Raw genomic sequence first — 27,847 nt, 5'->3', positions numbered from 1 at the left:
GTTTTTTATTAGATAAACGTTTTGTTAATATCAGAACTGTTTTCAAAATAGCTATTGTTTTAAAAATATTGCAATATTGAAAATCAGGATATCTAAAAATATTGTCATATTCGTCAAAATTCGTCACATAGCTTTCGTAATGTCGTTTCTTATTTATTTTGTCATGGACCCTTTTTCCCAATGCTAAAATGCGACATGCATCACAGCATCGCTAAATCACTTCTGGCATCACCCAGTGCCGGATCGCATCTCGCTTCACCTGTAAACTGCTAGCGAAAAATCAGCATCAAGATTGTGGACCCCACCTGGGACACACAAGGACCTACTGTCTACTAATTGGGGAACGTCATCCATATCATTGTACTCCATTTCGGATCTCAATATTTCAAGCAGTTTTAATCAAATCCGACCTCATAGATGGATTCATCATAATTGATTTGATCCAAATTAAACACTGGATTGTGATTTTCAATGGAAAAACTTTTTTTTTTTAATTATAAAATTTTAACATTTTTTTGAATGATTGAAATATTTTAAACAACAAAAAGTTTCGCACATAAGTTAGATTTTAACTATCCAAGTGCTGATCTAAATGAACCATGTAGACCACATCTATAGAGTCAGATTGGATCCAAACAACTTGCAACAATGAAATCTCAGGGAGTGATATGATGATAGGGATGACTGGATCTCGATCCACTGATTATCAGTATCGGCAGAAATTCAACAGGCTGCAGGCCATGAATAGGCTATTTCTTAATAAATATAAAAAAATACCAAAAATATTTTTTAATATTATTTTAAAATTATTATAATGGTTTTAACACGTGTCACATTATGATTGACACAATAATTTATTATTATTATTATTATTATTATTATTATTATTATTGAGCTGATACAGCTGAATCGGTGGCCCAACGATTCAGGGCTGATGTCGATACTGATAACATTGTGTAATAGAGACGGCTGGATGGCTGACCTCAGTTCTCATGCAAAACTGGATCATAGGATCCAATTGGACCTGCATGCATTTCTGACACGAATCCAGATCAGGACCCGCCAGTAAACAGGCAACGAGAATTTCACTTTAGGAGATGAACGTGGCATGCGTGAATCATAATTCATAAATAGGGAGTAAAATAATAAGCAGAGTCCAAAACAATGAATTAGAGAAACATCGCCTCAATTATAACCCATTTTCTATCGAAAAAGGAAAAAAAAAAAGAGAACAGAATCCATTTTTTGATCCACTGTCGAATAGGAGAATAAATGGATCTGATCCCGTCAGACTGCTGATCCAAATCCAACAAGTTATTTTGGACATAGATCTTAAAATATGATTCAGATGTGTTCCGAGATCACATTTGGCCCTACATTATCCGACTTTCTGGGTTCGATCTGGATTCAGATCAGTATTTTCTGTCAAATACAAACCCCAATCTAATTCAAATCCAATCCATTTACATTTTCTTTTATATGTAAAACCCTTCTTTTGAATCATTTTCTCTTTTGCTGCATCCAGTAATTATCATTCAAAATTCAGACCCGAATTCAACTCATACATCGAACGCAGTTCAGATCCAGATTCCAATCCCAATGCTGCCCCTATATTTATTTTCGGGTTTGGATCTATCATGATCCAACCCATATACGACCCGCATTCTTTTTCATGCAAAAGGACGGGCACTGGGCAACCAATCTGCACAATTAGGGAACCCAATTTGCTTGCTAGGTAGGGGAGGGATTCCCCATCTCCACTTTCCTCCTATCAACTAAATACAATTAGAAAAAAACAGGCAAATAGAATCATGAACCAGAGAAACCCTAAGAAATATTCCTTCTTTTTTATCATCCTCGGAAACACACACCACAAGAAAAAGAACATCAAGAGCAAAAATTATCAAACAACAAAAGAGACCAAACGAATAAGCAAAAACAAACAAGAGCGATCACAACAAGGACTTCAATGATCTGCATTTCACACGTTTCCTCCCCCTATTTCTCTTCCTGCCACCTTCACCATTCACCCCATCATCACCATCATCATCATCATCATCACAACTCCCATCATCTTCAGCTATTGCAGATACCCTCTTCCTCTTCGTCTCCCTCCAAGCCGGTCCGAATCCTGTGTAGTAATAATAGTAGCAATCGTTGCCCATCGACGACGATAAAGTTGGCTTCATTCTCATCCCTTCTCCGTCTGCTTCTCTCTCGACGCTACAAGAATCGTTGGAGGGCTTCTTGGAGTAAGACCTCACCTGGGAGAGATGGTGGTCGCAGAGCGAGTTGCCCAACTTGACCTCGTTGCCGCAGCGCCATCCCTTCCCGTCCTCCCTCTTGCAGCTTCCCCCAACTCCCCTCTTCCTCCTACTACTACTACCCTTCACCGCCGAGACTTTCCCTTTGTTGGGTATTCGTTTTCTCAGGTTCGGGAGGTCTTGATTCGTAGGATCGGGCTTAAGGCAAAGGGTTTTCGATCCCTTGCCTTGCTGCTTCCCCATCCCTATCCCACCAGCGAGATTGATGGATCAAAATCCAAATTTTAATACTAAGGAAGGAAAGTGAATCGTGAAAGAAAATTGTGTGTGTGTGTGTGTGTGTGTGTGAGAGAGAGAGAGAGAGAGAGAGAGAGAGAGAGACCACTTTTTCTATCGTCATTTCCAGCAGGCCTGGTCGAAGAAATGCTGCAAATCGATCCCAAACACACATACTCAGTAGTGCTTTTCTAAAAAATCAGACGCGGGAGTCTGTAGATCTTGCCAGTCCCACTCAAGAAATTAACCCCTAAAACTCGAGACTCCCCAACTTCTTGAGATTCTCTTCTATTATCATCCAGCAATAAATAGATCATAATATTCTATCGGTTCCCGCTGTCTCTTTATAGATGCAATTTTTTCTACTCACCTATGCGATAGAGGGTCGGATCCACAATGCCCATCTCTCTCCTCAAACACGCTCTCCATCTGAAACAAAACCAAGAACCATATTCCACAAGCAAAACAATAACACCAATCAAATTTGACAAACACCATCATCAACATTTGGAATAACAATAAGCATACAATAGAAGGAGAGAGAGATCAGCAAGAGAGTCGGTCAGAGATTTAGTGAACCCTAACTAAGGTTTTCATATGCTCGACCATTAATAATGGGATAAGGGAACCCTAAATGATAACAGATGAGAGCGACGGCATATCATGAGAACACCAAAACATAAAAATGGTCTCTAAAAGACTAACGGTAGATAAAAACAGAATGAAAAAAAGCTAACCTAGAGCATTCTGATAGAGAGAAGATTTCCATAAATAAGAAGGGAAATGACAAATGAGCATGTTATTCTTATGATCGTAAGCATTTATCACTGCTGATCACACTATCGAGCAAGTATATGATCAAACTAGGAAGAATGGAAAGAAAGAAGTGACTTGGGGAGTGAAAGAATTTTGGGGAGACCTGGTGACCGAAGAAGGCGAGGACGAGGGGAGTCACATCCCACGGGGACCTGTTCACCTCGCACGGTGGCTGTCGTCCCTCTCTGTCCACCACCACCGAGCAGGCGCGCTCGAGCGAGAGGTGAGTCGGACGGTCGCTGTGGACGGTGGTTGCCAAGATGTCGATGGGGCTCCTGTTGTTTCGAATCCTCATGCCTGCTCCGCTGCCAGACCTCCTCTTGCTCGATCTTCTTCCTGCAGATGTTAGAGAGAGAGAGAGAGACCCTAGTCTTTCTCTCTCTAACATATATATAATATTTATGTAAAAATAAAAGAGCGAGTACAGATCGGGAAAATGGGTTCCTTCGATGCTGATGCGTAAGAAAAAGGTGTCCTTACACGCTTCCTACGTACCCCTGTGATGGCTCAAGCGGCGTGTTCATTTAAATATCGCGATCCTACAATCTGGTCCGTTCATATTTATACAAGTGGACGGTTTGGATCGATGACCATTGTGCCGGACACATTCCTTGGTCTCTTTTGTTGTGCTTGAATAGTTGTCTTGTCCCCACCATTTTCATGTTTTGATGAGTTGGGCTGATGCAAACCGCACACAGTAGGTCCAGCCTGGGTTGAGATCAGGTGCAATCATATTGCACAAATGCAATGTGCTGCTGTACCTGATCACCGTTCATTTGCTATTGGGCCCCACTCTGACAGGCTATTGAGGCTGATCAGGTGCAGCGGATTGCACCTGGTCTTGCCTTGTCTAGCCACTAGTTTGGGGTGTCAATGAGTCGGGTATGACACGATCCGGAAACGCAACGGATCCCATAGGATTCAGCCGTCTTAGATATTTGGGTAGGACTCATAAGGTCTGATTAGGATACATATCTGGGTATGATATATGAAACTTCATATAGAACCCCAAACCAACCCGAGTCGCAATCAAGATCCGCAATTTTTAATGCAAAAGTTATAAATATATATATATATATATATATATTACTGGGTCTGGTTTGTTTAATCCTTCCGTGTATGGTTTTGACATTGGTGGGTCAAATCAAACCCAAATTGGGAACCATCAGTGGATCCAAGTCTGGACCCACTCATCTTTGGTGAAGTCCAACTTGTTTACACCACTACGGCCTCTAGGGCTGCAAATGGTTCGGAGTTTGAGGTGAGCCAACATCCACATCCATGTAAGATGAGATGACAAATATCCAATTCTATATACAAGTGATTTATTTACATCAACCATGTATATTTTGTAAAGATACATAGGTCTCTCTCTCTCTCTCTCTCATCAGTGCCTCACTAACGAACTAATCCCTAGGGCTAGTAAATGAATCGAGCTGTTCATGAAGCAACTTGGTTCGGCTTGTCATGAACTCGAACTTCGTGATCCGTTTGTATAGTTGGTGAGCTGAGTCACAAGCAGCTTATTTAGCTTAAACAAGTGAAGCCCAAACACACTTTGTTTGGCTCGTATAGATAAAAAAAAATTATATGTTTATATATAATATATATTTTAAATATAATATATAAAAAATAATGCATATATATAAAAAGAGAAAAATGAATAAAAAATACATACCTAAAATATGAACTAATAAGTGTAATATATAAAGTATAATATCTAAAAATATATATTGTGTGCGTAAATAACATGGAATATTTTTACACGAGCAAGCAAGCTCATACTCAAGTTTGGCTCGGCTAATTGATTTCCTTCTTTTATTTTGTAATATTTTGCGATAACTGTCCTATTTGTTTGCTAGTATGCTTTTTAAGTGTTCAATGCACGGTTTAAAGTTTGATTTAACCTCTAAATCATCATTTATTTCATTTTGTATATTTTCCTTTTGAGATAAAATTAACTGGTTTTTTATTTATATTTTTATTCTTTAAAATCAATTTTTAAATGGCCTTATTCAAAATATAAAGGCGATGGATTGCCCTAGATCGTTATTTTCATCGGTGATTTTAACAAAACAATTTTCAATTCATCTGAAGACGAATCTAACTATAATGAGTGCATAGCTTAGCGAAACTAGGAGAGTGCGGAGTTACACGCATTTTGAAGGATAAACAACAACCTGAGTGATGTCTAATTATGATTGGAAGGTTGATATTTAATTGTTTTTCTTATTAGTAGGGGTCTTCAACTAGGGGTGTCAACGGATCTGGTTTGGTTCAGACCCAGGTGGAACAAGACTTGCATCAGATTTTCGGGTATGGTATCGGGTCTGAACATGGGTCTAATCAAGTCTACTATAAGAAAAAGCATACCCAGACCCGATAAGAACTACATGAACTAGACCCAGATCATACCTGGTAAAGTAATATTTTTTTTATCATTTTTACATTGAAAATTGCAGGTCTTAATAGAAACTCAGGTCAGATCCGGGTCTGGTATAAAATTTCACAAACTGTACCCGGGTCCATGTATGAATCGGACCTTCGGATCTGGACCCGGGTCTTAATCGGCTCTTCTTATTTGTCACCATACATGGACCCTATAGAGTTTGGCCCAGGTCGGATCCAGGTAAACCCAACCGGTTGACACCCCTATTTGACAATCCAATAAATAAAGTTAGCGTAATCAAGAGCGAATCAAGTGATATGCCGTATCACTGATTTTTGGTGTTTTGGTGGCCGTTCATCAGAGTCAATCAACGGCAGCCAGTGGGGCATTAATGATAACGTCATTTAGACCAATAGTGTGGGCCAACTATTTGTACAATGAACAACAGTAAACGAATGGATGGTGACAATCCCAAAACACAAAGAAACGAATATTTGGCATATCACCTGGACCATTTTCAGAAAACGTGAACCTTTGGATCTGCTACAATCCCATTTTATCCAACACCCGACCAAATTAAAGATTCCGTTTAATTGCATTTGGTAAGCCAAAACTATATCCAATCATAATCGGATATGGTTTTGATTTTTTGCTACCATATTCGACAAATATCCGAATTTGATGGATATTCCAATCCATTTATATGTGAAAAAACAGGTATGGTACGTATGAGCTTTTCACCGTCCAAATTCGGATCGGTCTGATTAGCTGAATATGGTATTGGCTACATCTGATCCAAATCGGAACAAGTTTACCTCCCTATACATAAGTGTGCAAAAACTTCTTCTATATACACTCCCTGCATCCTACCACGATTACCCAGGTGCGTCCAATCTTGTTTGACATTGAGGTGTCAGTACCGAGTTTAAGTCAGATTCCAACTGGACCTAGCATGTGCAGAATCAGATCGAGGTTCGAATATAGATAGAGTGCATCATATCCAATAAAATATTTATATGTTTTTTTATATCGAAAATTAGTTGATCGCAATCAAAACTAACTTTGGATCTATGATTCACCAATATTTGGGATCTATGGTTCTAACTCCAATAATTCATTGAACCTACTTGCAATTCGTTTTGAACCTGACTACTGTCAAATTTGATCTGTATTGAGATTTGGTCATGCAAGACCTGTTGACAGGCCTAAATAGCATGACTAGTGTGCTCATCTGATTTGAGTCAATGCTTTTGGTTTATCGTTATTTTGCATAAACTTTGTTACGTTCTCGGGCCCACGGGGTTAGGTATAAGTTCAAGCCTAGGACTGGATTGGGGCTAAGACAGGGTTAGGTCCTATTTAGGTTTGATAGGTTTAGAGAAAAAAATTAGTATGCCCAAAATACAGCAAATAAAATACTGCAATTTTAGGAGTAGGCTTCGGACACATGAAAGTAGGTTTTGGTAAAAAATCAGGGCCAAACTCTACTTGGTTTGGGATTTATGGACTTGGGATTAGGCTGAAGGAAACTAGGTCAGGATTGTGTTTTAGGTTCGGTAGGGTTCGGTAAAAAAAAGTCAGTTCTTTTTATTTTTACTGGGTCTGAGGCTGATTTTTGGAGGATTGGTTGAGTACACATAAGAGCACTTATGATTCAAATTTTAGACTTAAATCATTTGGGTTAGAGAGATATGACTCAGTGAAGTTTGGTTAAATTCGGTCGTTCACTTTATGCACAATAGGTTGGATTCTTAGGATCAGTTTTGGTCAAAAGGGTTCAAATGAAAGTTTGAACTTAAGTGAGCGTTGGTTTGACTTACTGAGGCCTAGAGGGCACTCTTGGAAATGTCTTCTACTATGTTGTAGGTTCAGGGGGTCATCAGGGCACAAATTGGTGCAGCAAGGGTTCGGCCATTGTCGAGCTCGAGTTCACCACACTTGACTTTGGCTAAGTAACAAGGTGCAGACCTTGTATGATCTTGATGTAACAAAGAGAAACGTGAGAGAGGGCCTAGAGGCCAAAGAGAGAGAAGTGAGGAAGAACTAGAGACCAAAGGGAAGAGAGAGAGGGGGCATGAATTAGAGAGAGAAAGAAAGACAATTTTGAGAGAGGAAGAATTGTAGCTTCAATTTCATTGTATGATCATTCAAGCTCAATACAAGTGGTTTATATATATTGTAGAGGGGGTATTTGCACCTCTATACAAGTTACAAACATTTCATAAAAGAAATCCTAAAACAACGAAAAGACTTCTTGACTAAAACCTAAAATTAGGTAAGCCTTCTAAGACCTAGTTTATTTTTAAATAACCCTCTTTTGACTTGGATAGAATTGGGGTGACCCAATTTCTAGTCCTTTACTCCCTTCTCATATCCGCCAAGGTACTCCAAGAGGGGAGGTCGACCTCCCTAGTGGGCCCCACATAGCTAGTTGGTCCTCGATTACTTTCTGGATTCGAGTTTCTCCAAATAGGTTTGGTTTCTTCTTGCTCTGTTTCGTCCAACACCGAACTGGATCCAAGTATCAAATGTAGAATGAAGTAATGCCCATACCAAATATCATGCATAGTTGAGGATGCTACAAATGTTGATGTGGGACCTTAGGGGTGGATCCTGCTACAAGATAAAACTTGGATATGGATCTACCAGGAATGGGTCTTTATTGATTGCTTGAACCACAAAACTTGAATTCGGGTTTTCGACATTTGTCTCTTTAGTAATGCTTGGATCCACCCAAATCCCTTGATACAATATATTTGGACATGAGTATGTCAACTTAGATCTATTTGGGCTAATGAGTGTGGGTCGAGGTCTTCAACATTGGGATTTGTTTTGTTTGATTGGGGCAATAGATCTAAAGTTGAGTGCTCTAGAATTTGGACCGTATCAAACTTGAAGTGGGGTCGCACATTGGCAGGCCTCCGATTGGTAAAATTCTTGAGGTCCCTAGTGCACTCAACTTCAATCTTGTGACAAGGCACCTTCCCATGAGTTTCGAACTTGTGTTCTATCAACTTGATGACATTCATAAGCTGCCCCTACCAAATGAGCATAGTCCTTTTGGGTGAGCATTTTAAGTTTTAATGGTACCTTCATCAAGATACCTAGAATTGCATGGATTTTAAGTTATCTTTTCATGTTTTACTCATGTTTATCATTTGCCAATGAGTGTTCATTTGTAGCTTTGTTTCTTTAACAATTGGTATGCCTTTATTTATCTGTTGTGTATCTTGTATTATAATTATTCCTCATTTTGTTATCGCATGATGGCATTCCAAACTTGTTTATTACAAAATGATGATTGAAGAGACTATCTTGGAGGGGACCATACCCATACCATGTGCTACTGTAGGAACATAGTAGAAAAAACCAAAGAAGAAAAAATATACATTGGATGATACTTCCTACTATAAAGTATGGAGTAGGCTTGACAAGTAGGGGTGGCAATCGGGTCGGGTTGGCGGGTCGGCGTGTCAGCATACCTCAACCCGAACCCAACCCGTTTATTAAACGGGTCGGCTGTGGCAAACACGAACCCGACCCGTTTAATAAATGGGTAACCCGACACGACCCGCCAACCCATTTAATAAATGGGTTGGGTCGGGTAAACGGGTTTTCAGGTTCGCGGGTCAGGTTGGAGGGTCGGGTTGGCGGGTTGACGGATCGGGTTGGCGGGTCGGGTTGACGGGTTGACGGTCGGGTTGGCGGGTCGGGTTGGCGGGTTGACGGGTCGGGCAGACGGTTTGGCGGGTTGGCGGGTCGGGTTGGCAGGTTGGCGGGTTGACCCACCCGCCTAACCCGTTTATTAAACGGGTCAGTCGGGTTGGCATACCCCCAACCTGAACCCGACCTGTTTAATAAACGGGTTACACGGGTCGACCCGTTTATTAAACGGGTTGGCTTAAGCCCAACCCGAACCCGCCTAAGAGGGGGGTTGGCAGGTCGGGTTGGCGGGTCGTGTCAGAAATTGCCACCCCTATTGACAAGTGGGTAGACAGGACCCTGCTCCATGGCCAAAAGCCTGGGTCACATTTTCATAAAAAAATGCAGCATTAGTCAGTTGAGACCCAGAAATATGTAATCAAACAAGCAGCATATAACACTTTCAATGTTGTCATAACTCGGCCTTAGGGAGGGGCAGTTATGGCAAGCCTATGCACGGGAGAGGGTTGGGCATGAGTCTCAGTAGGGGGCGTCAGCACCAAGGACAACATTGACTTGTCTTGGCCGACGTCCTACGTAGGGAAGTAAGGGTGAGTAGAGGGAGAATATCGATCCCTCAAGAATTGAAAGTTGTAAATGAGAACAAAGAATAGAGAATCACGCAATAAACTGTATTGATTAATTAACCAAAATAATATCTATTTATAGAGGCTAACAAAGAGTCCTAAAAACAATAAGAAATCAAAGAATTAAGAGTCCAAGGAAATAATGAGTTCGAGAGAGAGAGAGAGAGAAAATCCCAAGTGAGAGTACTGCTCGAGCTGGGACTCTAGGATGACTCCTCTAGTGGGGATTCTAGAGTGGCTACTCTAGATCGAATTCAGATCTGGGTCGCAGATCTTGGGAATCAGTTCCTCCTGTACGGACTAAAGGCAATCCATAATAATCCATCCCTCTCAAACTCTCCTTGTCCTCAAGGCGAGAACTCCGAAAAGCATGTCAAAATTCGATCTTTTTCCCATGTTGCTTCATCTACTATGCTTACACTCCACTGCACAAGTATCTTAGTGACCAGAAAACAGTCTTGTTTGTATTATTGTTTTCCCTATATGTGAGTGGGCTAGAGTTGTGATACTTCCCCAAGGTCAGGCAGGTCCGAAAGTTGATCCGGTGGCTCACCCTTATAGGGTTTCAAACACAAGACATGGAACATGAGGTGGACCTAAACTCCTGCTGGTAGATCCAATCAGTAGGCCACCATACTGATTCAGTCTAAGATAGAGAAAGACCCATAGAATCGAGGTGCCAACTTATGATATGGGACACGTCAGACAATGTCTTTCTGGTGGGATGGCAATCGAAAGAGTCTACGGCCACCCACCTAAAACTGATGTGGGTGATGCTTCTTGTTATACACTTGTTTTATACGCTCCTGGGCATGATAGTCATGTTGATTTCATATGTTTGGGAGATCCCCATAATTTTATAAGATTTATGGGTTCATAGTTTATAGGTCACCTCCCACTTATTTTCTTAAACTTTTAATTCTTTGAATTCTTATTGTTTTTAGGACTCTTTGTTAGCCTCTGTAAATAGGTGTTATTATTCTAGTTAATAATCAATAAAGTTTATTGAGTGAATTTGCAACTTCCAATTCTCAAGAGATCAATATTCTCCTTCTACATGCCCCTACCTACATCCCTACGCAGGAAGTCGGTCAGGAGGGTTTTGATATTCTCCCTCCTCCTTGTTGATGCCTCCTATTGGGACTCACGCCCAACACTCTCCACTGTATTGACCTTCCAAAACCACCCCTCCTTGAGGCCGAGTTTCGACATTTGGTATCAGAGTAGGGCCTTCCACAGGGCAAAAAACAGACAGAACAAACTCTACTATGCATCAACAAGGGCTCACACCCTTCACGTTTATGACCAAGTGTGAGGATTTAGACCTTAGGCATTACCTGGGATCCCCTCTGAGTATCGGGCAATCTTTTTCATGCAACGTTCTAGGCATGAGGCTGATTTTTGTCTCAGCCTGCACCAAGATCATATTCATGGTTCATGATTAGATTAATCAGCCCTTTTGGGAGGGTCTGACCATCCGAGGTGTGTGGCTGAATTCATCTTTTGGCCCGAACGATCAATCTTGTGTGTGTAAGCCCTACACCTAGTAGGTTGAACGTGAGAGGTGTTCTTGTTTGATTGTGAGCCTTCAATACCCGTTTCTTGAATTTATATCTTCCCTAAACTTTTCAATAATGACATGGCATCAGGACCAGATTGAAGAGATCCACATGGAGATGCAAGCTCACGATAATCACTTTGAGGAAAGGCTCACTAGAATGAACAAACACATAGATGCATTAAATGACAAGCTGGATGAGCACTTTCAGCAAGTGCTTATCAACCTGGACTTCATGTAGAACCTTGGAGGCCAGGATAGCCCCTCAAGACATTACGATGGGTTTGGCGCAAGCAACTCAAAGATAGGATTCATGCAGGGACCCTACGCTGACTCGACTTCTCGATTCATCGGTGAAAACCCCACTAATTGGGTGTTCTATGCGGAGCAATACTTCAAGATTGCTAAAACGTCAGAGGAAGATCGGGTTGCCTTTGTCTCAATCCACCTAGAGGATGAGGCCATCCGTTGGTAGCATTGGCTTCAGACGTAGATGGGTACGCTTCCTTCGGAAGCCTTATCCCGAGCTTTGGTGATACGGTTTGGTCCCTCTGCTTACTCCAACCACCACGTTACATTGTCCAAGATCTACCAATAGAGCAACATCATGGAATACCAGCCTGGGTGACCGACTAGTCTCAGGAGTCCTTAATCGATACATTCATAGTCAGGCTCAAGTCGGACCTTCAAATCGAGGTCCAAGCTGCAACAAGGCCCACCTCGTTGACTCAAGCATTTGAGTTGGCAAGCATGGTCGAGTAAAAGTTGTCTCGGTAGAGTTCACGATGGGCCAAGGACAGGGGGATGTCCAGTCATAGGTATACGTCCCAGAGGAACCAGGTTCCTAGCAAGATCAGTATGGGGACTGCATGCGAGAGTGAGCGTGATCGGCCCGCAGATCGGGCAACGGACCCGTACCCTCCACCCAAGTGTAAGTCAAAAGACAGCCCCTTGGTCTAGGTGAAGAGGCTTACCCGCGAGCAGATGGAGAAGCATTGTCTAAAGGGTTTCTAATATAATTACGATGAAGTATGGGTGAAGCACCACCAATGTAAGGCCCTTAACCTGTACCTGTGCGACAGCGAGCCCGAGGACAATAAGAATAGTGAGGCCGAGTTGGAAGACACAAATGAGGTCATTTTGAAGGAAGTTCTAGAAATCTTGTATCATGCCCTAGCGGTCATCGAGGTATGATGTGAGTGCCTAAGAGAATCGGTCAACTGAGCATCTTGGTTCTGATTGACACTGGGTTAATGCACAGCTTCTTGTGCGCTCAGATGGCCAAGAGATCCAAGTGTGAGATGACACCCCAACATCCCCTTGAGGTGGTAGTTAGGAACAAAAAGCTTAGGTGCAATGCATGTTGCTTTGGAATGTGGCTCGAGATCTAGGGAACCATTTTGATTACGGACATGTATGTGCTTCTGATTAAGGGGGTAGACGTCGTGTTGGGGATGCAATGGCTACAATCCCTAGGGTCTGATGGAAATTCAAGGACATGACCATGGAGTTCAAGTATGATGGATGGCCCATGAAGATTTGCATGCCTCCTTATGCACCCCCACTATGGTTGAGTTGAAGCAACTCACCAAGGTGGTCCATGAGGGCATGTACCAATTATATGTGACGATGACTGTGGATGGGACACCCATGGTTCCTAAGCAAACGTGTGCAGACCCGGAAACCTTTCTTTAGGAGTTCAGCCCCATATTTGAGGAGTCAAATGGTCTACCTCCCACACAATCACACAAACATACAAACATATGATTTCCATCGCATTGGGAGCCAAACAGACGAATGCCTAACCATACCAGTACACACACGTTCAAAAGTTGGAGATTGAGCATCTGGTGAGGGAGATGCTCAAGGACAGAATCATCCAGGCTAGCAAGAGTTTGTGCTTTTCTCCGGTTATATTGGTGAAGAAGAAGGACAGATCATGGAGGTTCTACATCGATTACAGGGCCCTTAATCAAATAATGGTTAAGGAAAAGTACTTGATCCATGTGATCAATGAATTGCTTGATGAGTTGCATGGTCTTCAGCCTTCCCAATGCCCCTGCCACGATCCAGGGCCTCATGAACGACATCTTCAAGCCCTATCTCTGCAAATTCATATTGATCTTCTTTGACGATATTCTGACCTATACTTCTACCTGAGAAGACCACCTGAAGCACTTTCGAATTGCCTTAGACACCCTCATTGAGCACTGCGGCAAACACGTGTCCAATACTTAAGACACATCATCTCAGGACAGGGGGTGGAGGTTGACTGCAACAAGATCGAGGCCATGTAGAGCTAGCTGGTTCCCTAGTCTACCAAGAGATTATGGGGTTTCCTTGGTCGTATGGGATACTACCACAAGTTTGTGTGAGGGTATGCACAGATCACGCACCCTGTGAATGTGCGATTGAAGAAGAGAGACTTTTGTTGCAACGAAGAGGCTACTAGGGCCTTTGAGTTTTTGAAGGGCGCCATGACCTGCACACTAGTATTGGCTCTACCTGATTTTATGAAGACCTTTGTGGTAGAGATAGATGCGCCGAGGTTGTCCTCATGTAGGAGGAGCACCCCTAGTATATTTCAGTAGGGTGATCATAGAGGGAAAGTGCAAACTCTTGACGTACGGTAAGGAATTCCTTGCCACTATCCTCGTTGTGAGCAATTGGCGATCGTACCTAATTGGTCAGCACTTATTGGTTTGCACATATCATCGTAGCCTAAAGTACATGCTCGAGCAGAGGGTGAGTACTCTAACTCAGTAGAAGTGGATCTCAAAGCTCCTTGACTATGACTTTGAGATTCAATATCGCAAGGGCGCGAGCGATGAGTGGGAAATGCATTCATGCGACAGAGACATAAGGATGAGCTCTTATGTTTCAGTATGATGGCAGTGACGTTCCCATTCATGAACAACCTCCAACAGGAATATAAAGCACAAAACTTCTCCACTATTCGCATGAAGATCTAGAGAGAGGAGGCTCCAGGCTTCGAGATTCGGGAACACATGGTGATGCAACTCAAGCATATAGTAGTCCCACCCGAATCAGTTCTTACAAGGTTACTGATAGAGGAGTACCATGCTACCCCATCAGCATGCCACAAGGGAGTTCAATAAACATACCAACAGTTGAGTCGAGAGTTCACGTGGTCAGGTATGAAGATTGGATCAGTGTGATATGTGTTAAAGGATCAAGTATGAGGTCGCCTCGTCAGTTGGGTTACTGCAGCCCTTGCCTGTTCCCGACTATGTATGTGAAGTATGGACTTCATTGATGGGCTCCAATTCGTTCAGGGAAAGTGCATGATTTTGGTGGTAGGAGCTGGAACGATGGCGGAATACTAGGGGTGGTGCCAAGAACCAAAAATTTTGTATCCAAAATTTTGTTTTGGCAATAATTTATAATTTACCAAAACTTGTTAAATTGTTTAAGAATTATTTACAAATCAATTGATGGATGATTTAAATTGGTTCATAAATTATAATGTTATTGTTATATCTCAAATTCAGATTTTTGTGTTGGAACGGATTCACGGTTTGGACTAGATCCAAGTCCAATACAGTGGATCCAGTCTCATGTTGAGTTGAAATACATGCAACCCGCCTAAAATTCTAACCAAAACTAAGATAAATATTTTTCGTTGTATTTCAATTTTTCTTAATAAAGGGTTTTTGTCCTTGGTTGTTTCTCTCTCGAACTTAGTTCTAGTTGAGCCCCTAGTGCTTAGTTTGATTGGAGCAATGCCATCGATGAAGCCTTGCATAAAAAACACTTATACTTTTGGGTTAAAATTTTAGGGTGTTACAACAACCATAGGCCGGAGCACCGATATAGTAAGTGAAAATGGTTGTAGGCATACTTGAACATGAGTAAGTCTATTTAATGAGGCATATATATATATATAGAGAGAGAGAGAGAGGAATACTGTCAAAATGTTGGTGAGCAAAGTGGGATGTTTCTTTGGTCATGTTGTATCATGTGCTTAATAGATTCCAATGTATACAATGGCTTTGTTTCAAAAGTATTGGCCCAGTGGTAGATGTCATGTGTAATTGTGGAAGAGGTTTGACAATTCCAATATCAACTATTTTATCTAAATATGCGTTTAGCATAGGTGGGAGAGTGCTTGATCAAACTTGATGCTCAATGAAACCAAAGTCGGTTCAAACACTAATTTGCACCCAAAGTTGGATTCTCGATGAATTAAAGGTCTCAAATGTTTTTGATGCAAAGTAATTTACATTTTTTTGTAATTGAATCATTTAGATATTGTGTTTTATTAATCTTTTTGTAAGAACAAATTTATTTGTTTATTGTTTTAGTTTGGTTATGAATTCACCAAAAGAGTTGGATGATGATACAAATTCAGACTTTTAGTGAAAGATGGTAAGTTTGTTGTGGTTTGTAATTTTAATTAGAATAACTACAATCATTTTTAAATATTTTTGCTTTATTATTTTTTTTTAGGTTATGATGCATAATGGGTTAAACCATATCAATGGATTGAAGAAACAATGTTGTGTTGCATAGGACTACTAGAATTCAAGATCATGCTTTATGTTATTTTGGAAAATTGATATTGATTTATTAGTTCAAATGCTATGCCATGGATGAAATATTGTTATGAACTTTTGATTTGGATGCTTTGAACATTATCAGATGTATAATTTTGAATTTTATATATTTTTTTAATTCATGTTTTTAGTATTCTAAAAATTAATTTATTTATTAAAAATAACCTACAAATAGGTTTGGGCCGGGTCGGGCCGGTCTGAGCCTGGCCTGCTTCACATTAGCCCATTGGGCTAATGGGCTGCTCTTCAGACCCGACCTTGTTAAGAATCAAGCCAAAACCAAGCACGTTACCATTTCTAAGCTGGGTTGTACTTAAAAACCAACAAGTCAAGCTCTAAATGGGCCCAGACAGGGCCTGGCCAATGCCCACCCCTAACCATGGATGACAAGTCGATGTCTTTGTTGCCTTCACACCAGTCTTCAAATTCATAGTGAAAGATCGTGGGGTAATCCTTTGCTTGGTTTTTCATTATGAACAAGCCTATCATATTAACTGCACAAGAGCAACTGAGTAGTTGCTGAACAAAACCCAAATTGTTGGACCACTCGACTGGCCATTTGGTGCACAACTTCATTCATGTTGTGCAAACAAATATCCCTTCCCGAGATGTCCGCTTGCACAACCACATCTGAGTGGTCCTCCTACTTCTATGTTACACACAGACTAAAGTTTCATTTATAGTTAGTCTTATATCTCATTATGTATAAAAAATATAGGACATTGTTTGAAGAATACTTACATGTGCCCTAGTCAGCCCACGCAATGATATAGTGCAATGGTCTCTTCTCATGAGAGGATCCAACGCTCTTCGATCATAACCTTTTTGTTCATTATGTAATCAACTCCACATTGCAATATGTGAAAATTCAAGAAGATGATCACGATTAAGGGGCCTTCCAATGGATATGTTCTTCCATATCCAAACTTATAAAAACTAATACAAGTATTAATACAGATTAACACAGTATAGTAGATCAACAATGTTAAATAATATTTGAGTACAATAAAAAACAAATACCTCCAACAAAACTAACATATTGACCATGTTTCTTCTTTCATGCTTGTTACTCAAACTTTCATATAAATATGCAAGTGACATTGCTCTCCATGCGTATTCATTGGCGTGGTCCAAGTCTTGTAATAGTTTAATGTATAAGTTATGGATTGACTTCACACCAGTGTCGATGAATACACATGTACTAAAAAAGTAGAGCAAGAATTCTCTCACCTTCATGTCCAACCTAACACCATCCTTCCCTTCAATACAAGGTAACTTCTCCTTCATTCTCTTTGCCCTACTGAGGTTATAGTGGTTTCTCAATCATGATAACTTCAGGTTTTTACCTTTGAATGTGTTTTCATCTGTTTGTAGATAAATACCATAAATGCAGTTGAAATCTCCCTACTGATATGCACTCATTGGCTTTCCATGGCACTTAAATTTGATGATTTATGTCATGTCCTTCAACGTAATGGTCATCTCAATATCTCTGAACTAGAATGTGTTGGTTGCCGAATTTCAGAATTGCACAATGGCTTCTAAGATATTATGACTGGCATTTTATGGTGTGATCTTCAAGAATTTTTGAAAATGCATTTGATCCAACTGGTCCTTCATATCCTTCATTAGTGTTATGAACCACTCATGTGTTTGAAACTAGTAAAACCGGTACATGTAGCTTGTTGGATCCTCTGAATCTTGAGATTGCAGATCCTACCATCATAATTAATTTTGATAAAATTAATCATTTAATTAAAATACATATATAATAGTTTAAAGATTGAAGTGCAATATATATAACAATTTTATCATTGATTGAATGTAAAATTGATAATGATTGCAAACATTTTATAAACATGTATATACAAAATAACAAATGAACAAAGTACCTATCCACGAGCACCGAAACTTGTTCCCTGTTGTGAACACCACCTCAGAGCATCGAACCTTATTCCCTATTGTATCTCATCCTGGGCACTCTCCACTGAAACCTCAACCTTTGGTTGAGCATCTGATCCACCTACCTCTACTTCCTGAAGACCCTCACTCACTTCACTTACTTCTGTTGAGGACCCTCACTCACTTCTGCTGAGGACCCTCCACATTAACCTCAACCTTAGAATTCGCATCCTCCCCTTGCTGAAGTACTGTCTTCATCTCACAACTATCAATACAGGTGTCTGCGTCTCCAAATTTCTCTATCCGGAGATGGAGGTTAAAAACAACCTTAGAGTCAGCCAATGAATGAAACTTTTTTACCACTAAGTCCCCCTCTCCCTCCTCCTCCTGAGATGCTTATGTGATGAGAGACATTAATATAGCCACATACTCGTCAACAATTTTTTATATTCATTCTGAGGTTTGGGCCATGCTTGAAATGTTTGCTATTGTTTGGTCTCTTATTAAAGGTGTTAGTTGATGCGAGTTTGAGCATAGAAGTTTGGGTCTAAATTTATCGATATTATATTTTTCATAAAAAATGTTGGATACCCAAACTTTTGGCAATAGAGCAGGCTCCCTCTCTACCCACGTGTCAAGCCTACTTTGTACTTTCATAATACAAACTATCACCAAGTTCATCCTTAGACTTTTCAGTTGTGTTCCAACAATATCGGATGTTGTGGGTGTAGCCACCTTAAAGTCAATATTCTCAGTCGCCATATTAAACAAATTTAGAATTTTCTACAATAATAATATGGGGAATATAGATAAACATGCGGGCAATAGAGACAAGGCATATGCTATTGAAAAAATATTGCAAAAAAAGACAGTGTTCTCTAATCATATTATAATACAATATACACAACTTATAATCACATGGACACTCACACACCAATGATTTAATCAAAGAAAAAATAGAATAAGCTATTAAACATGCAAAGATAACTCAAAAACTATAATTCTTCCCCAACATAACTAACTCATGCCAATATTTAAAAAAACAATTGATTCAAACCATTGTTTCAAAAAATTAATAAGTCCAGTCGTTAAAGATGTGCTAACCAGAAAAATGCCCCAGTTTTTTTATTTTTCATCAATGAATTGTCATCGATGAATTGTTGTCAATGAAGTGTCCCCAAAGAATCATTAACAATGATTCGATAAAAATAGTCACCAAAAATTTTTGTTGGGGGAAGCACGTTGGGGTCCACAAAAACCTTAGTTTATGTGAAAATGACCCTGTAGTGCGACAATCAATTTTTACATAAATGAAACTCAAATGTACAAAAATTTGCAAACAAGCATAGTACTTAATTTGAGAACTTCTTGAGGATCATAGGAAGTTCTCACTATATCCCACAAATTTAATACAGTATTTGCAAAGTTATGATATATTAACATGAGGTTTGCAGTTTATCTCGTGAATTTCATGTTATATATGTGAATTTAGTATGATTTTTAAGGTTTCTGTTTAACAAAAAATTTGCAAATTTGGTTAAGCGAACTTCATGAGGTCCATAAAAAATTTTTGTGTGAATCTACCTTTAAGTGAGAGGGTATAATACTCAGAGAGCGTACCGATATATCACACGAACCTCAGAAGATCCATTGTGTGAAGGTTAAAATGGACATTTTAACAACAAACATTTGCTCCTTTCAACATTGGGCAAATTTTCAAAAATTAGAGTTTTTCGAGAAAGGCATCATTTTTATCATATAATATGATTATTTTATGCATATTGTTTATATCAAACTCATCTTTCAACCTAACTGGGAAATTCGATGAGAATGATATTGTAACCTCAACAAAATATAGCAAAAAGATTTCGCATTAATCACAACAAGGGAAGAGGGAAAAGGGTTAAGGGTTTTAGAGGGGAAAGGGTTAGGGTTCTTTCTAGAAATAATCAAAAGAATAAAAAAAAGAATAAAAAAATAAGAATGACTTTATATATGATTCAGTAAGCATGCAAATGTATAAAAATTTGCATGCTAAAAATTTGTGCATGTTAGCACATATTCACAAATCTCATTGAAAAGAGTTTCTTCTAGGGAGATTTGCAAGCACTCTTCACGAAGGTCGTACACTATTTGTGAAAGTAGCATCATATTTGTCATCTTCGTACAATAGTGTGAAGGTCAGGGACATTCACAAAAATTATATGTGAATGTTGCCAAACATTTATAAACCTACTTGAGAATCATTTACTTAAAGGAGATTTTCATGGTAGCTCATGAATGTCGTACTATATATGCGAAGGTAGTACCTTATTTGCAGAGATTGACTAGAGCTCGAAGGTCGAGGACATTCGCAAACATCATTATGGGAATGTCGCCACACATTTGCAGACCTCCTTGAGGATCAGCTACTTAAGGGAGATTCACAGGGTAGCATGCACATATCATCTATATATGTGAATTTCGTACAGTATTTGTGAAGGTATTGCAAATTTCAGTTACAAGAGGTTCACAAATTTGATTATGTAAACATGAAGACCACAAAATCATCATGTAAATATACATTTTAGTGAGAGGTAAGATCGAGATAGCATACCTATATATCGCATGAACCTCAGGAGGTTCACTTGTGCTAAGGGTAAAAAGGTCTTAAAAAGCTTAGAAATTTACAAATTTGGACATAGTGTGTATTTTAAAAATTGTAAAACATTTCAAAAAACGTGTCATTTTTTCATACAACACAATCATTTTTTTGTTTTAATTTCAAAAAATGATCATACTGTATGAATAATTTGACCCAATTCTCTAAAAACTCTATAATTTTTTATATTCACCTGATGTCTAAAATCGCAAATATCTGACATTGTTAAGACCCTTTTACCCTTCGCAACTACAAATTGAGGTTTTATTGTGATAAAATTGTACCTCCCATCAGCTAGGTCCAACTCTCACTTAAATCAAGAATCACAAGTTTTTTATGCAGACCTCACAAACTCGCATAAATTTATTCATGAATTTTTGGTGAAACTGAAACTACCAAAATCGCAAATATCCTACGCTTTCACATATTTTTCATAAAATCGCATAAATTTATGTGTGAAACTCCACTTACCACTAAATTCATAAATATCTTACTATTTCATATATACTTCTCGAAATCACATAAATTTATCTATGAAACTCCACTTACCACTAAATTCACAAATATCCTAGTCTTTTGCATATTCTTCAAGAAATCGTATAAATTTATCTATGAAACTCCACTTGCCACTTACCACTAAATTTGCAAATATCCTATTTTTTTTACATATACTTTAAGAAATCACATAAATGTATATGTGAAACTTCACTTACCACTAAATTTACAAATATCTTACTTATTCACATATATTGCATGACCTTGCATAAAGTAATTTGTGAATCACCTTATATTGCAAATATCATACTTAAATATTTGTGTAATTATGATAAATATGTGATATTTCTTATTTTTTATGAAATATTTTCTCTTATTCGAACCCAAGTAAGATTCATTAGCTTCTTGATTCTGGTGCATCTTTTCACATAACCCAAAACAATGATATTTTATTTGAATATTATAACAACTCAAGTGTGTTAAAAGTGTTTGCAGCCAATGGTACACCTAAAATCAAAGGAATAGAAAGTTTTGAAAATGATATTTCGAACTCAAAAAAGTTTCTCATTTCAAAAATTAGATGCATTCCTATATTAAATTTGAACCATATCTTCTTCTTTTCAAATGAATGTTTGGTGCAAGATCGTCAGTTAAGAAAGTTAATTGGGCAAGGCCATAGAGAGGGAGGTCTCTAATATATAAATTTTTTAAAGATATTGAATGATGCTTTTTATTGTAATATCCAAAAATGAATTTAAAATTATGGCATAGAAGACTGGGACATTCCAGTGTATCTAAAATTTAATATTTTTCAAGTTTGAAAAAATGTTGTAATATTAATGATTTCACTTGTGAATACCGTATGGGAAAAATAAAAAGATTACCTTTCAAAGATAGAACTCTTGTTTCATCTAGATCATTTGAGTTGGTTCATTCTGATGTTTGGGGTCCAACACCAGTTATGCCTAAAGGTAAATATACATATGTTATTTTTGTGGATGGCTTTACTAGATATAATTAGATTTACTTCCTTAAATATAAATCTGAAGTATTTTTGCATTTTCAAAATTTTTATAAGATGGTCAAAAATAAAATTGAAAATGATATTTCTATATCTAATCTAGGAGAAGAATTTTTGTCAAAAGAATTTAAAAATTATCTCTACTCACATGGCATCACGCATCAAAGATTATGTCCACACACATCACAACAAAATGGCCTAACTGAGAGAAAACATCGACACATTATTGAAACTTCAAGGACTTTACTTATTGGTAGTTATTTGCCTAAGGTTTCTTGGGCAGAAGTTGTCCTAACTGTTGTTTATCTTATAAATAGAATGTCATCTTCTTCGTTACACAATATCTTACCAACTGAAAAACTCTTTAAACTCTCTCCTGATTATTCAAGATTATAAATTTTTTATTGTAAATGTTTTATTTTTACCAATAAGAATGACAAGTTTTCTCGTAGGGCTTTTCCTTGTGCCTTCTTTGATTATGTCGATAATAAAAAAGAATATAGGTGTTATGATTCTAAAAATAAGAAATTATGCATTTCTTAAAATGTTACCTTCTTGGAAAAAGAAATTTTATTTAATAAATATCAACCAAAGAAAGTCACCGAGTATTCTTTTTTGTTTGACCGTATCTCAAAGCAAGATATTGACAATTGTGATTGTGAGCATGATTTAAAGAATGTTATTGAATCTAGTGACTTTGAACTACTTAATAAATTGCCCCACAATGATCAAACTTGTATGCAATATTCTAAGCAGGGAAATCAAAACCCTTCATGTGCACTTGAAAAGTTTTCTAACCTTAGTAAAGATGAATTGCAAATTAGGAAATCATCTAGAGTATCGAAACCTCCATCAAATTTTGTATCCTATGATTTGTTTTCTTCAAAATATCAAGCATGCATAGCCCTGATTCGCTCATATTCACTCATATGTAGAACCCTCATCATACGCTCATGCTAAAGAACACCCTGAATAGGTTGAAGCTGCAAGGGTAGAACTTGAAGCCTTGAAAAAGGCTCAAACTTGGTCTATTCAAAATCTTCTACCAAAAAAGAAACTCATAGGTTGTAGATGGGTATATAAAATAAAAATCAAAAGTGATGAAACTCTTGAACGATATAAAGTTAGGATAGTTGCAAAGGGATATTTGCAAGAACATGGCATTGATTATGAAGAAACCTTTGCACTAGTTGTTCTCATGACCACGATTAAAACTCTTATTGCAGTAGCTTTGTTTAAAAACTAGTTTATATACCAAATGAATGTTAAAAATGCATATTTAAATGAAAATCTTATCGAAGAAGTGTACATGGAGGCACCTCCTGTACGAGTCTTTCTTAAGGAAGGACTCTTTGCCTTTAAAAAGCATTATATGGGTTGAAACAAACACCCAAAGCCTGGTATGATAGATTCAGAAAGTTATGCTTGATATTTGTTTTAGATCTTGCTTGACTGGCACTGCTTTGTTTGTTAATGATTCTAATACAGGTATTATCATTCTGCTACTCTATACAGATGACATGATAATCACTAGAAGAGACAAATAAGGAGTTCAGTATATAAAAATATTCTTAAAACTAGTTTTGAAATGATTGATTTGTGTTTTCTATGCTACTTTCTAGGAATATAAGTTGTTTATTTCCTTAAAAGGTATTTACTATCTCAATCTAAGTTTGTTTGTTTCTGATATTATTCTCAGGTCTGAAATATCGGATGATAAGAAAGTCTATATTCCTGAAGTAACAAATGTTAAGATGAGAATTGATGATGGAGAACCTCTAGATGACCCAACTCCTTGTAGACAGCTTATCGGAGCTCTTTTTTATCTAACTATTATTATACCTAATATAGCACATGTATACATAGTCAGTCAATTTCAACACGCTCTCATAACTATTCACATGGGAGCTGTCATATGTATTATTAGATATGTTAAAAAATCTTTCTCTAGAGACTTGTTTATGTCTTTCTCTTTTACATTAAATTTACTTGTTTATAAAGATGCAGATTCGGAAGGTGATCCAAACAATAGACATTCAACCATAGGTTTTTGTGTTTTCTTAGCTGAATCATTGATCTCATGAAGATGCAAAAAGTAAAAGGTCTCTCTCTCTTCAACTGAAGCAGAGTATCGAGCTATGGCTACTACCACAATAGAAGTTATGTGGCCGATAAGACTCTTGACTAATATAGGAATCAAGATTCTAGAAGCTTCCAAGATGTGTTGCGACAATAAAAGTGATATTTACATTACCAGCAACAATATGTTTCACAAAAGAATAAAGCACATCAAAATGGATTGTCATTATGTTCGAAAAAAATATCTTCAAAGAACTATCGATCTGCTTTATGTCACATCACAATATCACTTGGCGAACTTCTTTACCAAACTTCTTGTAAGTTTGAGGGAGAGTGTTAAAATATACATACATATATAGAGAGAACTCAAAGTAAGTTTCACTGCTCCCAACGGCTAGAATTTTTAACCGTTGAGAGCCTTCTTCCTCTCTATTGTCTCTCCCTCACTTCTCTCCCTATATAAATAGGGGTGTTCTCCCCTTTGTTATGTATGGCTTTTGGCACATTCTCTTTGTTAATAAATTATATTCTTTATCCCTTTTGAGGAGTTTGTGAGAATGATCCTTTGAAACACCTTGTGGTTCTCTTTGTGGATATTGTAAGTTTATTCCTTGAGATATTGAGATAACACTTTCGTTGAAGATTGAAGTCTTCTTGTTTTATTACAACTTCTCACAAAGCTATCAACAATTCAATAACATGAGTTCTCTCTTTGTTGCTTAACTCCATGCATTCCTTGCAATCCTTGCATTTGGTATACTTCTCATTGGAACCAATCAATGCAAGGGAATCCCTATAATGTTGAATCTCAAAAAAGCAATTATCAATAGACTTGTTCTCTTGCCTGAGAACTCTAAGTTTTTGCATTAATTGATATTCTCTTGCCTAATTCTTTTGTTTGTACACTTTTTCCAAGAAAGTTCATACATCCTTTGCTTGGTGGAACTTGAAAAGATTCATAGCAATGTGTTGCTCCACTGAACCAAGTATCCATGACTTTACCCTTGCATTGTTTATCCTCCATTCCTTCATTTACTCCAACACCCCTTGCTTAGGCTTCTCACTTGTACCATCTAGGTACCCACTAAGCCCATGTCCCCCTAACACCGCCATCATAAACTCAGCCCAAAACTTATAATTACTTCCATCTAGCTTCATAGGAATCAACTATATAGGTTCACCTTTCTCCATGGCCTCAAAATTTCACTTCCCACTACCACTTAACTCACAATAGCTCGGGAAGCCATAAGTCTGAAGCAACATGCAAACAATATTGCAGCAAATATGATCAAAGATATGTGAATAACAACCAAACTAGGCCAACACAACAATCAAGGCCAAAACAACATTACGGCCACCCATTCCTTTCTTAAAAGTTTTACTTCACACCACCACGCAATCACAGTAACACAAGAAAACACAAATATGAAGCAATAAGCAGATAACAGTGCAGCAAATATGCTCAAAATAGGTGCAGCAACAAACAAACTAGGCCAAACACATCAACCAAGCCCAAAACAGGGTTACCGTCACCTTTCATCACTGAAAAAATTATCATAACTCTTGATTTCAGACCCTTCTAATGCAAAAATGACCCAAACTATACCAATCTCACTCCTCAAAATCGACAGAATCAACAGATTCCCAAATCTGTGCACCTATGCACTTCAAAATCCAGAGATTCTTAGAAATTTCATAAAAAAATCCAAAGCTTACCCAAATCACATAAGATTTGCTTCAAAAATCTCCTAAAATCATCAACTAGATGATGCTCACACAGTCGAGTCGTTGGGTTGGATGTTGAAGCCACCACCCCAATCACGACCTTCAGTCTTTGGGTTGAATCTTCTGAAAAAACAATGCTCCTCCTAACAGTACAAACAATCCTCTCCTTGCTGCAAGTATGGCTTTGATACCATATTAGCAAAAGAGAAGCAAGGGGAGAAGAAATAACTTCATTAAAAATCAAATGAGAAAAAGGGCTACAACAAATAGGGGTTGACTCCCCTTATTAGTCTTGGCATGACTAAAATGCCCTTGGTAACATACATAGTTACAATTTAACTTAAACAAGGAAAACTGTACAGATTTGACCATCATAAAATAGACTACCATGACTCTAATGTTACACAACTATAGTATATGCATAGTTTAACAAAAATGAGCTAAATTGAAGTCGATCGGCAGTGCCAAGTTGGTCCTATTTTCGATGGATGCAACAGGCTTGGGTTTGGGATATAAACATATATAGATCTGATAGAACCTATAAATGCATAGGAAAATTCATTTACCATAGCAATCATCATCTTACCAGTAATTGTTGAAACAAGATTTCTGTTTAAAACAACGAAAATGAACTCATGGCTAATGTACGTTTTCTAGTAATATTGGATGGCCTTCTCTAATTCATAGTGCTGGTGATTCTCAATCTTTTCAATAACTTTTGGCATTTGTTGTGCCTTTCTTCTAGCCATTTCTTACCATCTAGCTATTACCTACATATTTGGAAAATTAAGAAAGCAGAATGGTCTTATGAACTACCTGCAACATGACTTTTGAAGTTATATATGAAATAAAGTGAATAACAATCACAATGAAATGCCACCAAGGGGCTACAAAAAATCACAAACACACAAAGACTACCGTTGGGTCAAATACAATCTCACAGAGGAGTGACACAAGAACACAATCTCGCAAGAGCTCAATGGAAAAATAAATATTTTTATAGCACCCCACATGCTTGTAAAAAACATGTCTTTACAAGAGATAGTGTGGCACAATTTATAGAGGGAGGCAGTCCAACGACTAGTTGGACAGCCTCCCAACACTCATCTTTGACTAAAATACAAAAAACAGAAAAATAAATAAAATAAAAAAGACAATGCAGCCCCTATTGGACTCTATTTATTAGAGGACAAAAAAATACCAAAATTCCCTTGATATATGTATATTGTATAAATATACGTATATCATATATATACAATAGATTTTAAGACTCTTCCTCAAATTTACGGTGAGATCACCGAAAGTTTGTTAAGAAGAAACAAAAATCATGGTAGAGAAAGAGCTTTGGTGAAGAAGTCCGCAATCTGAAACTCAGATTGAATATATGGAAAAGTAATTGTCCCCTTTAAGTATTCTTCTTGAACCTAGTGGCAATCAATCTCGATATACTTAGTTATTTCATGAAATGTGTGATTGTTGGATACATATATGGCACTCTTGTTATCGCAACACAACTTTGAAAGTTCTGAAACATCAACACCCATATCTGCAAGTAAGGATCCCATTCACACAACCTCGATTGTTGCTATAGCCATTGTCCTATATTCAGCTTCGGTGGAAGATGAAGACACTTTTTGTTGCTTTTTCCATCTCCGAGAAATGAGAGAATCACCTACAAACACACAAAATCTGTGGTTGAGTGTCGATTATTGGGATCTCTTCCTCAGTCAGAATCAGTATAAGTAATGAGATTTAAAGACGAAGAAGGGGATAAGAATATCCCTTTAGATATAGTCTTCTTAATGTATCAAACTA

At 38.1% G+C, this 27,847-nt stretch overlaps 1 protein-coding gene across 2 annotated transcripts; it reads right to left on the bottom strand.

The window, feature by feature from the left end:
• Positions 1–1,824: 1,824 nt before the first annotated feature.
• Positions 1,825–3,695, bottom strand: LOC149812020 (uncharacterized). 2 transcript variants are annotated; one of them, XM_089993618.1, is made up of 4 exons: positions 3,460–3,695; positions 2,911–2,969; positions 2,647–2,690; positions 1,825–2,509 (listed from the first exon to the last, which is right to left on the bottom strand). In XM_089993618.1, the coding sequence occupies exons 1-4, from the start codon at positions 3,649–3,651 to the stop codon at positions 1,953–1,955; spliced, it is 852 nt and encodes a 283-aa protein (XP_089849744.1). In that variant the 5' UTR covers positions 3,652–3,695; the 3' UTR covers positions 1,825–1,952. The 2 variants fall into 2 exon arrangements, with proteins under 2 accessions (XP_089849744.1, XP_089849745.1); XM_089993619.1 differs by having other exon boundaries at positions 2,650–2,690.
• Positions 3,696–27,847: the final 24,152 nt, after the last annotated feature.

Source organism: Nuphar pumila, chromosome 17, assembly GCF_984573655.1.
Source record: "Nuphar pumila chromosome 17, dmNupPumi1.hap1.1, whole genome shotgun sequence".
Lineage (NCBI taxonomy): Eukaryota > Viridiplantae > Streptophyta > Magnoliopsida > Nymphaeales > Nymphaeaceae > Nuphar > Nuphar pumila.
Note: the sequence above shows the minus strand (reverse complement) of the source record. Positions and strands in the feature narration are given on the sequence as shown.

What these genes read in the sequence shown, in the direction of transcription:
- LOC149812020 (XM_089993618.1), bottom strand. Translation starts at nt 3,651, where the DNA reads ATGAGGATTCGAAACAACAGGAGCCCCATCGACATCTTGGCAACCACC. An exon ending in TCCGACCCTCTATCGCATAG is followed by an intron (nt 2,691 to 2,910) that starts GTGAGTAGAAAA and finishes ATCGATTTGCAG; the next exon opens with CATTTCTTCGACCAGGCCTG. An exon ending in AAATGACGATAGAAAAAGTG is followed by an intron (nt 2,510 to 2,646) that starts GTCTCTCTCTCT and finishes CTGGTGGGATAG; the next exon opens with GGATGGGGAAGCAGCAAGGC.